General features: G+C 40.9%; 1 protein-coding gene across 8 annotated transcripts in view; it reads right to left on the bottom strand.

The window, feature by feature from the left end:
* TRPM6 (transient receptor potential cation channel subfamily M member 6) overlaps positions 1-11,237 on the bottom strand; it is a 163,738-nt gene extending 152,501 nt beyond the window's left edge. For 6 of the 8 annotated variants that reach the window (XM_016960963.4, XM_009456736.5, XM_063787774.1 and 3 more), the window contains exon 1: positions 11,135-11,237. In XM_016960963.4, the coding sequence (XP_016816452.2) occupies positions 11,135-11,167 (33 nt within the window). In that variant the 5' untranslated portion in view covers positions 11,168-11,237. Of the gene's footprint in view, positions 1-10,539; positions 10,718-10,941; positions 11,031-11,134 lie in introns of those variants that run through there. The other 2 variants (XM_003312111.6, XM_528327.9) reach the window with 2 other exon arrangements.
* Between the last annotated feature and the right edge of the window lie 757 nt (positions 11,238-11,994).

The following is an 11,994-nucleotide window of genomic DNA, read 5'->3' on the forward strand; positions in this document are numbered from 1 at the left end:
GCTGGCCAGTCACTTTCCTGAATATCTGATCATCACACAAATCTGGTACATAATAATTATGGGTGAGACTAAGCATATAAAACACCCTGAAAAACATCTGCCACATAGCATGTGAGAAGCCTCAGGCCCTTACAGATACTGGGAGGGTCATGAACCCTTAGAAACTGTATACTAACTTTTGTGTGGATGTGCACATTTTCCGGAAGAAAATCTGAAGCACTGGATCAAAAATAAGTGCCACACAAAGGATCTAAATAGTCCTCCAAAGAACAAATGTCGAATAAACCCATGAAAAGATGCTCAAAATCATTAGTCATAAGGGAAATGCAAAACCATGCAGTCTTCATACCCGCTAGGATGGCTGCAATCAAAAAGTCAGACAATAAAAAAATAGGGAGAAACTGGAATTATCATGGATTGCTGGTGATTATGTAAAATGATACAGTTGCTTTGAAACAAATTCTGGCAGTTCCTCAAAAGGACAAACACAAGAGTTATCATATGACCCAGAAATTCCACTCCTAGGTATCGCCCCAAAAGAAATGAAAACATATGTCTATACAAAAACTTGTATACAAATGTTCATACCAGCATTATTCATAATTGTCAAAAAGTAGAAACAACACAAATATCCATCAACTGATTAATGGACAAATAATATACAATGCAGCCACAGGAAAAAAGCACCTGGACTCCAGTGGGCCCTGAGACTAACAGGGAGCTCCCTGGAGACCATGTGATGGCATTGCTCCAGGGAGGGAGCTCACACTGAGTTCCACGCACACTATGAATTCTAAGCAGCTACAGCAAGGTGCCATTTTTAGAGCCCAGCCCCCACCAGACTGCATCCTATCCTGGGACCCAACAGCCCCACATCTCCATATCCCTGGAGTCCCATTGATATCCCCTGCCCACAGCCCACCTCCACTGTTTGCTGCTGCCTACAGGGCCAAACCATGAGCCATTGGCAGTGACCCCACCGTGCTCCATATTGGGGTCACCACACATTTAAAAATGCCCTGAGGAAAGGCAGCCTCATTTAAAGCCACCAGCTGGAGCCAAGCTAGCTTTCCCCTGCTGCCTGTTTACAGCTTCTGCCACTGAAACAACTCTGCCCTCCCCAGCAGCAGGGCCACAATGCAGCCGCTGCCACTCCAACTCAGGCATTCCACCAGGGGCCTGGGGATCACCTCACCCCTCCTACCACAGCCAGTGGCTACATGCACCATGAGAGGCCTGAGGAGAAGCCCACCCTGTCCAACTCCATCCCACCCAGTGCTGGAGCACACCATCCAGGGGCCTAGGGATCACCTGCCCCACCCACCACAGTTGGCACCTGAGCACTCCTCCCAGAAACCTGAGAATGGGCTCACCCAACCTGCCACCAACACCACAGCTGGCACCCACACGCACACCACCTGCAGGCCTGGGGACTGAACCACCTAGTCCATCACAGCCAATTTCAACACCAGCATGGATCACTTGGGAACCAGAGGATTGTCTCACCACTGCTACTGTCATCATTCACACCACACCCACTGTCCAGGGGCTCAAGGACACACCTGCCTGCCCTTCCCACCATTGCCACTGACAGCACCCAAGAAAGTCACCTGCAGGCCCAAGAATCAGCTCACCTGGCCCTACTAACACCAGTGTCAGCATATGCCACCCAAGGGCCCAAAGACTGGCACATTCAGCTCACTGCTATCACCACTAGGGCCCAAGGACTGGCCCATCTTATGTCCCCATCCCCAGCAAAACCTCACCAAAGCCTCCACTAACAATCACACCTGAAGCCACTGAGCAAATCTCAGACACTACTGACACTGTTTATAGCTGAAGAAATCATAACGAGACTATACTACTGCACACACCCAGAATCAAAGCCAAAGTGCCCTACCTAAACACCGCCACATAAACGTCTTCAGAATACAATCCCGCCCGTGCAAGCAAATTCAAAAGATTGGAAGAAGCAATGGTTATGCCACATGCACAGATATCAATGTAAGGACACGAGAAACATGAAAAAGCAAGGAAATATGATACCTCCAAAGGAACATAATAATTCTCCAGCAATAGATTTCAATGAAGAAATTCATAAAACCCAGAAAAAAGAAATCAAACTAATGACATTAAAGAAGCTCAGCCAGGTGTGGTGGCTCATTCCTGTAATCTTAGTTACTTGAGAAGCTGATGCAGGAGGACCACTCAACCTCAGGAGTTCAGGAGTTCAATCTGCCATTGAGCTATGATTGTACCACTGGAATCCAGCCTTGGCAACAGAGTGAAACCTCATCTCAAAAAAAATTTCTTTTTAATTTTAAAAAAGTTTTATTTAAAAAGCTCAGTGAGATACAAGAGAACTTGAAAATACAATACAAAGAAATCAGAAAATTCAGGATACAAATGAAAAATTGACAAAAGACATAAATATCATTAAAAAAGAACCAAAAGAAATTCTAGAATTAAAGAATTCTCTGAATGAAATACAAAATATATTAGAAAGCTTCAACAATAGACTCAATCAAGCAGAAAGAATTTGAGAACTTGAAAACAAGTGTGATGAAATAACCCAGTCAATGTGGTGTAATGATTTAAATACATATATTTGTATATGATTTATATATATATGATTTATATACATATATACATATATATATATAACAAGGAACCATTTTATATATATAAAGGAACCATGGATATATATAGGGTTTTACCCATGGTTCCTTGTTAATAACTCCCATATCCTTTCTTTGAGTCTTTTGTTATAATGTCAGGTGTGTTAGGCCTCAGGGGAAGTTCTGAGGAAACAGAATTTGTCTCCTGCCTTTCTTATACCTGGCCCAATGCAGGATTCTAATCTTTCTGCTCCTTTCTGATTGTGGGCCTTAAGTCCCTTCCCAGAGAGGGTCCCACCCTATACCCTGGGAGAAGAAATTCTGACATCATGAAGCTTCCATAAAAATCCAAGAGGACCAGGTTTGGTGAGTTCCTGGATAGCTGAACACATAGAGGTTCCTGAAGGGTGATATGCCCAGGGAGGCATGGAAGCTGTGCAACCCTTCCCCCATACCTAGCCCTGTGCATCTCTTCATCTATATCCTTTGTAGTATCCTTTATAATTAACCAGCAAATGTGTTTCCCTAAGTTCTGTGAGCCGCCCCAGCAAAATTAATGAAATCCAAAGAGGAGGTCATGGGAACCCCAACTTGAAGCCAGTCAGTTAGAAGTTCCATCTGAAGGAGGCAGGTGTAGTCTTGGGGAATGAGTCCCCAACTTGTGTGATCTGGCACTATCTTCAGGTAGATAGTGTCAGAACTGAATTGGAAGACACCTACCTGGCATCCGCTGCTTGATGTGATGGGAAAACTCCCACACACATATTTGTCACAGGAGTCCTCTGTGCTGATTGTTGTGGTGTAAAAGTAGAGGAGAAATGAGGATTTTTCCTGACACAGACAAAAATAAAGAAAAAATAATTTAAAGAATAAAGTCTACGTGACATATGAGGCACCATAAAGAAGCCAAATATTCAAAATTTTGGTGCTCTGGAAGGTGAAGAGAAAACAAAAGGAACAGAAAACCTATTTAATGAAATAATAACTGAAAACCTCCCAGGTCTAGCAAGAGATGTAGACATCCGGAAACAGGAAGCTCAGAGATTGCCAGAAAGATACAATTCAAAAAGATCTTTTCCAGAGCACATTATAGTCAAACTGAAAGAATTCTAAATTCTAAAAACAGCAAAAGAAAAATGTCCAGTGATTTATACAGGAACCTCCGTCAGACTAACAGCAAATTTCTCAACAGAAACTTTACAAGCCAGGAGAGAATGCAATGATATATTCAAAATACCGAAAAAAAAAAGCACTGCCATCCAAGGATACTATTCCTAGCAATGTTATCCTTCATAAATAAATGAGAAGTGAAGTCTTTCCCAGAGAAGCAAAAGCTGAAGAAATTCATCACCACTAAACCAGTCCTATAAGAAATGTTTCAGCAAGTCCTGCACATAGAAGCAAAAAGACAGTATCTACCATCATGAAAATACACAAAAGTATAAAACCCACTAATAGGACAAACACAAAAATAAGGAAGTAAAAGTGCTTAAATGTTACCACTACAGAATACCACCAAACCACAATGATAAACAATAAGAGAGAAAGAAAAGAACCAAGGATATACAAAACAACCAGACATCAATTAATAAAATGGCAAGAATAAGTGCTCCCAGATCAATAATAACCGTGAAACTAAATGGATTAAATTTTCTACTTAAAACATATAGATTGGCTGAATGGATTGGAAAAAAACAATGACCCTGGCCGGGCGTGGTAGCTTGCACCTGTAATCCTAGCACTTTGGGAGGCCCAAATGGGAGGAACACTTGAGGCCAGGAGTTCAAGACCAGCCTGGTCAACGCAGCGAGATCCCATCTCTATAAAAAAATTTTTTTAATTAAAAAAAAAGACCCAACTATATGCTACCTGTAAGAAACTCATCTCACCTATAAAGACAGATATAGACTGAAAGTAAAGGAATGGAAAAAGATATTCCATGCAAACAGAAACCAAACGCAAGCATAAATAACTATACTTATATCAGATGAAACAAACTTTAAGTAAAAAAAAAGTTAAAAGAGACAAAAAATGTAATTATATAATTATAATTATATAAGGCAATCAATTCAGCAAGAAAGTATAACAATTCTAAACATATATGCACCTAACAAAGCATGCACCCCAATATATAAAGCAAATATTATTCGATCAAACAGGACAAATAGACTCCAATACAGTAACGGTTGGGGACTTCAACACCCCACTCTCAGCATTACACAGATTATCTAAACAGAAAATTAAAATAATATTTAAATTGTACTTTAGACCAAATGGACCTAATAAATATTGACAGAACATCTCATCCAACAGTTCCAGAATACACATTTTTATCAGCATGTGGAACATTCTCCAGAATAGACTATATGGTAAAACACAAAACACATCTCAACTAATTTTTAAAAATCAAAATCATATCATGTATCTTCTCAGACCACAAGATAAAGTAAAACTAGAAATCAATAATAAGAGGAACTTTGGAAACTGTACAAAAGTATTCTTATAGCTATAGTAACCAAAACAGCATGCTATTGGTATAAAAAGACACATAGACCATTGAACAAAATAGAGAACACAGAAGTAATTCCACATTTTTACAGCTAACTGAATTTTGACAAAGGTATCAAGAACATACATTGGTTACAGGACATCATCTTCAATAAATCATGCTGGGAAAACTGGATATTTATATGCAGCAGAATGAAACTGAACTCCTATCTCTCACCATATACAAAAATCAACTCAAGATGCATTAAAGACATAAATGCAAGACTTCAACTATAAAGATAAAGATACTAGAAGAAAATATAACGGAAACACTTCAGGACATTGATCTAAGCAAAGATTTTGCAGCTAAGACCTCATAAGCACAGACAACAAAAACAAAAGTACACAACTGATTCAGTGCTTCTTGGTTGGTTAAAAAGAAAAAAGAGAAACAAAAATACACAAATGAGACCATGTTAAACTAAAAAGTTTCTGCACAGTGAAGGAAACAATCCATAAAATGAAGAGACAATCTGTTGAGTTGGAGAAAATATCTGCAAACTATTTATTTGACAGGGGACTAATCTCCAGAATATTAAAAGAACTCAAACAACTCAACAGTAAACACAAAACAAATAAGCCCACTGAAGAGTGGGCAAAGGACATGAATCAACGTTTCTCAAACGAATACATACAAACAGCCAACATGCATATGAAAATATGCTCAACATCACTAATCAGCAGTAAAATGCAAATCAAAACCACAGTGAGATATCATCTCGCTCCAGTTAAAATGGTTATCATAAAGAAGACAAAAATTAACAAATACTGGCAAGGATGCAGAGAAAGGAGACCCTCGTACACTGTTGATAGGAATGTAATTTAGTACAGCCATTATGGAAAACAGTAATGGAGGTTCCTCCAAAAACTAAAAATGGAATTACCATTCAATTCTGCAATCCCACTACTGAGTATTCATCCAGCTGAAAGCAGATTCAACCACCTATTCAAAGTATAAGACAAAGCCCACTACAAAGGAGTCTGTGTGAGAATCTCTTTTTCCATTTTTGTTTTAATTGTGGTAAAATATATAATGTAAAATTTACCATCCTAACCATTTTTAAGTGTGTAGCTCAGTTTTGCTAAGTATATTCACATTGTTGTGCGGCCGATCTCCAGAACTTTTTCATCTTGAAAAACTGAAACTCTATACCCATTAAACAACTAAACATTTCCCCTCCCCTAGCCCTGCCAACCATAATTCCACTTTTTGTTTGTATGAATTTGATTTCTATAGATGCCTCATAAGTGGAATCATACAGTATTTATCTTTTTGTGACTGGTTTATTTTACTTAGCATTATGTCCTCAAGGTTCATCCATGTTGTAGCATGTGTCAGAATTTCCCTCCATTTTAAGGCTGAATAATATTCCCTTGTGTATATATGCCATATTTTGTTTATCCATCCAGAAAATCTATTTCTACGTCAGTGGTACTGTTCTGTTGGTCTGGTGGCACAACAGGTATTTAGCTCAATTTTTAATGATTGTGATTTTATACCAAGAGAAAAAGAGATGTGATTGTATATTTGCACTCTAGGAAAGGAAAACCAAACTAAAGCTGAAACTGAGCTCAGTTTCATCGAGAAGCATCTCACTATCCCTTTCTATCTCAAAAATAAAAGTTTTATTCACTGTATATTCCCAGATTCTGGAACACAGTTTGGCACATAACACTCGGTCAGTATTTGTGACTGATTGTGAAGAGAAAATGCTATACCTATGATCTTGATCACTCCAGTTCATCTGAACATACTATTCAAGAAGGCACTAATGTGTATTGACATGGAAAAATCTACGGGAACAACTGTTAAGTGAAACAAGTTACAGTTCAATATATACAATATGATTCAATTTATTTAAAAACACATGCAAAGCCAGGCACGGTGTCATGTGCCTGTAATCCCAGATACTTGAGAGGTTGAGGTAAGAGGATCCTTTGAGCTCAGGAGTTCAAGACTAGCGTGGGCAACATAGTAAGATTCCATCTCAATAAAATAAAATTAAATTAAAATAAATAGATCGGGTGCAGTGGCTCATGCCTGTAATCCCAGCACTTTGGAAGGCCGAGGTGGGTGGATCACCTGAGGTCGGGAGTTCGAGACCATCCTCACCAACATGGAGAAACCCTGTCTCTACTAAAAGTACAAAATTAGCTGGGCATGGTGGCACATGCCTGTAATCCCAGCTACTTGGGAGGCTGAGGCAGGAGAATCGCTTGAACCTGGGACGCAGAGGTTGTGGTGAGCCAAGATTGTGCCATTGCACTCCAGCCTGGGCAACAAGAGCAAAACTCCATCTCAAAAAATAAAGTACATAAATAAATAAATGCACAAATCAAAATAATAAATACATATGTATGGCCAGGCACAGTGGCTCACGCCTATAATCCCAGCACTCTGGGAGGCTGAGGCGGGCAGATCATGAGGTCAAGAAATCAAGACCATCCTGCATAACACGGTGAAACCCCGTCTCTACTAAAAATACAAAAAATGAGCTGGGCATGGTGGCGGGTGCCTGTAGTCCCAGCTACTCGGGAGGCTGAGGCAGGAGAATGGTGTGAACCCGGCAGGCGGAGCTTGCAGTGAGCTGAGATCGTGCCACTGCACTCCAGCCTGGGAGACAGAGCGAGACTCTGTCTCAAAAATAAATAAATAAATACATACATACATACATACATACATACATACATACGTATATAAAAGCACATCTAAATAATATGCTCCAAATCAACAGTTTGATTACCTCTGGGTCAGAGGGGGAGTAGTTGAGGGGTAGAAAGGGAACTTTCTATTTGGATTTCTATTTGTAGTATTTGAATTATTTACAACAAGAAATTATTTTTATATTGTTAGTGACAAAGTTTTTAAGGGAAAAACATCTGGAGAATTATTTTCTGTGATACACAATCAAGGAAAAAAACATATTCAATTCTGTTTACCTTACATGTACCTTTTCTTAGAAAGCTACTGGAGAATGTGCTCCATCAAAATGATAGAAGAAATCAAAAAAGACTAAGGTGTGGGATATAGGAAACAGGAGCCAGCATAACAGAGATGCAAAGTGAATCAGTCCCCAAATGATGGTGAAGAGAGAGCCCAAGGTAATAGCTGTGCATCAAACATCAAGAGCAACCAGTCTGGACTGGCAAAGCAGGTAAGAAAGCTGTGATAGAAATAAAATTGATTCAAATAGCTGTTGCATTGGACATCTTGAGGGAAGATTTAGACAACTAGCAAAGAACTTGTGGTTAAATTGGTGAAAACTTTGCAAACACAGAGAGACAACTCTGGAAAAAAACAAGGAAGAAAGCTTTTAATAGCATGTAGGGAGGCATAATAATGTTGACCTAACTAAATATTGACCTAACCAAAAATTATGAGATAACTATATTCAGAGGATCTATGGAAGGAATAGGTAGGATGCATGTAAGTGGTAGTGGCAGGAAAACAGAAAAGAGTTAAATCCACACATTTCTTGCAGGAAAGTCAATGCATGATGACTAAACCTCAAAAACCAAGAAGGAGCAATTATAAGGAATATCTACAGATACAGACAAATAGTAACTAGTTAAAAGAGATGAACATGATTACTTCTCTTAAAAAGCAGGAAGTGATGGAGGGTTCTACTGTTAATAATTCCATAGATATTAACCCTATGGAATTAATTGATTCTGAACAATGAGAACGTAAAACTTCAATAAAACTAAGAAGTAAAGAAAAAAGGCACTAGTGAGACTCACATCATAATATCTTACCTAACAGTGATGGATTTTACAGAAAATAGTTGCCATGTAGACTTCTGATGTGTCACAAAGGAATAACTGAGTTATAGGTAGGATGGTCACTTTCAGTTCCAGCATGGTATTGATTCTACCAGAAGTATAATGAAAATCACTCAGATTATTTGGGCTGTTTATACTGAAAACTCATGATTTAAAACACAGTGAGGCCAGGCACAGTGGCTCAGGCCTGTAATCTTGGCACTTTGGGAGGCCAAAGAGGATTGCTTGAGCCCAGGAGTTCAAGACCAGTCTGGGCAACACAGCGAGACTCTGTCTCAAAAAAATAAAATAAAATAAAAAGTGAGAAATTTGAAAAAGAAGGAAAAAGAGAGAAGCCATATTTCAGGCACAGTATTTACCAAATGCTTGATAGTTTTGGCATAGATGTCCTATCCAAAAAATTAACTATGATAGATAATTGTAAACAGGCAAGATAAGACCAAAATTTGTGACAAATTGCAACATATTGCACGATTCTTTCCCTTCATCTCTGGTATAATGATCTCAAATGCTATTCATGCCCTTGTCTATCAAGACAAGTTTAACACTACCAAAGGGTACTAGTCTCCAGTTTTGGCCCAAAAAACAAAACTCATGCTAACTCCTACCCTAGATGGTTACCACTCCTGGTGGGAAACATAAGAAACAACCAGATTCTTAAAGTCAAGCCCAGATTCCAGTCTGGCCAAAATAGCTAACGCTTTATCAGTCCTGTAAGAACCCAAAGCAGATGACAGTGAAACATCAAAATCGGTATACAGGGGGAAAGAAATTGAATAACTCGTTTCCCACTTTAACAATTAAAGGTGATCATTTCTCCCTAGAACAAATAATCACAAATGATGTGTATGACTAGAACATCTATGTTCTCAGTGTCTTTTTTTTTCTTTTTTATGTTCTCCGTGTCTTAAAGCACTGACCTGAGTTCAAATCTCAAATCTGCTTTTCTCCTTTGGTTTCATTTTCCTCACCTGTAAACCGGTGGGGATGGGAGAGACAGGATACTTGGACTTTATAGGATTACTGCCAGGATGAAATAGTTAAGAATCCCAAACTCTTACAACCTGCTAAATACGTCAGGCATTATTCTAAGTGCAAATGGCATGTAGCATTTCATTTCATCTTGAAACTACAAATCGTATTATCCCATTTTCCAGATGAGAAAGCCGAAGAACAGATGTTAACTCGCCCAAAATCACAGGTAGTGATGCAGCTGGGATGCTAATTCAGGCTACCTGGCTCCAGAACATATGTTCTTATCAGAGCAGGCTGAAATGAGCTAACGTTTGCTAAGCTGCCTGGACTATTCCTGAAATACAATGTGCTCAATGATACTTATTTTTCATACACAGTGTGAGAAAGTCCAGACAAAATAGGCGAGACCAAGAAATTACCAGGATCTCCACTACTCTCCCAAGCGTCTCCAGTGCTCTCCCAACAGCCAGGAGCACCCTCCCTCTCCAAGCCCCCAGAACTTCCTGTTGCGCCATATGCCAGCGGTGGAGAGGAGCCAGCGGGGACTCCTGAGGTTGCAAGTCCGGGCGGCGCCGCGTTGGGGAAGGAAGCGGACTGCGGCGGGGCGGGCGTTTACCGTAACCGGCGCTGTCATCGCTCCGGGACTCCGGCACGGGGAACACTGGGCGCACGGGGACGCGCAGGGGCGCGGAGGGACGGCCGTCTGGGCACTTCTCCAGCCGCCTCGGAAAGCCGCGACCCCCGGCTAGTCAGCGTCTGGGTCTGAGATCTGTGCCCGTGGCAGCTCAAAATGCGCCTTCTCTCCTCCGGATTCTCAGCTCAAGCCACCTCCGAACTCCTCTCCCTCCGGCCCGGAGCGGAACCACAGAGCTGCCTCCTCTCCCGGGGTGTTTCCCACTGCCCCGAGCTGAACCCCCGACCCCCGCTAGGTTTCCGCTCTGACACCACCTCCGCTATGGCCGCATCCCAGCTCTTGAAACGGGGGCTGCGGGACCTGCCCTGTAGTAGCGTACACTACCTTAGATAGGATAATCATCTTTGGGTGGAGACCAGAGAACTTGAAAGCCGGTGTTTCATAAATCCTAGCTATTCTAGATCCTCGTTAGATGTAGTGTCCCTGGCCCCACCCACTTCTATCTAAGGCCTGGGGCGCAGATCTAGCGAATCGCCTAAGGTCCTTGTTCCCCGCCAGTCGAGCAGCCTGAGCTTACCTGCAAGCGCTCCAAGACAGGTTGTTCTTTCATCTTTGATTTGCAGGCCCTGCTCCCAAAGCCCTGTCTGAGCTTTTAACTGTGGAGGCAGAAACTCTGGGCTCCACCTCCACACGCTGCCTTTTACAGCCCAGTGGATCTGTCACAATACCTTTCGGCTTCAGTTACCTAACTGCCTAGAAAAGAAGGTGACTCCCACGTTCCTTCGATAAAAGAAGAATAACGAGGATCAAATGGGATGGCCACTGTCATCACAGACATCCTTTGTAGTAATGTATTGTTACTGTTGAGTCAGTGTGGGGCGTGAGGAGATCAGAGATTTAAGCTAACGCACTGCTTTTACTACCTGTGACTTATTGGGCATGTCAAGCCTCAGTTTATTTATCTATGCAATGGGAATAATAGGGACAAAAATCCAGTTCCCTCACAAGGTTACAATGAACAAAGGAAATCACTTAATGTGCTTCATGTGTAACATACAATATAAATGTTTTGTTATTTCTGGGTTTTTTTTCATTTTTTTGTTTGTTTTGTTTTGTTTTGGTGGATTCCTCTGGATAGGCATCTTTTTTTTTTCTTTCTTTCTTTCTTTCTTCTTTTTTTAGAGATGGAGTCTTGCTCTGTTGCCCAGGCTGGAGTGCAGTGGCAGGATCATGGCTCACTGCATCCTTGACCTCCCAGGCTCAAGTGATCCTTCCACTTCAGGCTCCAGAGAGTAGTTGGGACTACAGGCACACACCACAGTGCCTGGCTAATTTTATTTATTTATTTATTTATTTATTTTAGAAATGGGGTCTCACTATGTTGCCCAGGCTGGTCTCAAACTCTGGACTCAAGCGATCTTCATGCCTTAGCCTTCC

The sequence above is a fragment of the Pan troglodytes genome, chromosome 11, assembly GCF_028858775.2.
Source record: "Pan troglodytes isolate AG18354 chromosome 11, NHGRI_mPanTro3-v2.0_pri, whole genome shotgun sequence".
In the NCBI taxonomy this organism is placed as follows: domain Eukaryota; kingdom Metazoa; phylum Chordata; class Mammalia; order Primates; family Hominidae; genus Pan; species Pan troglodytes.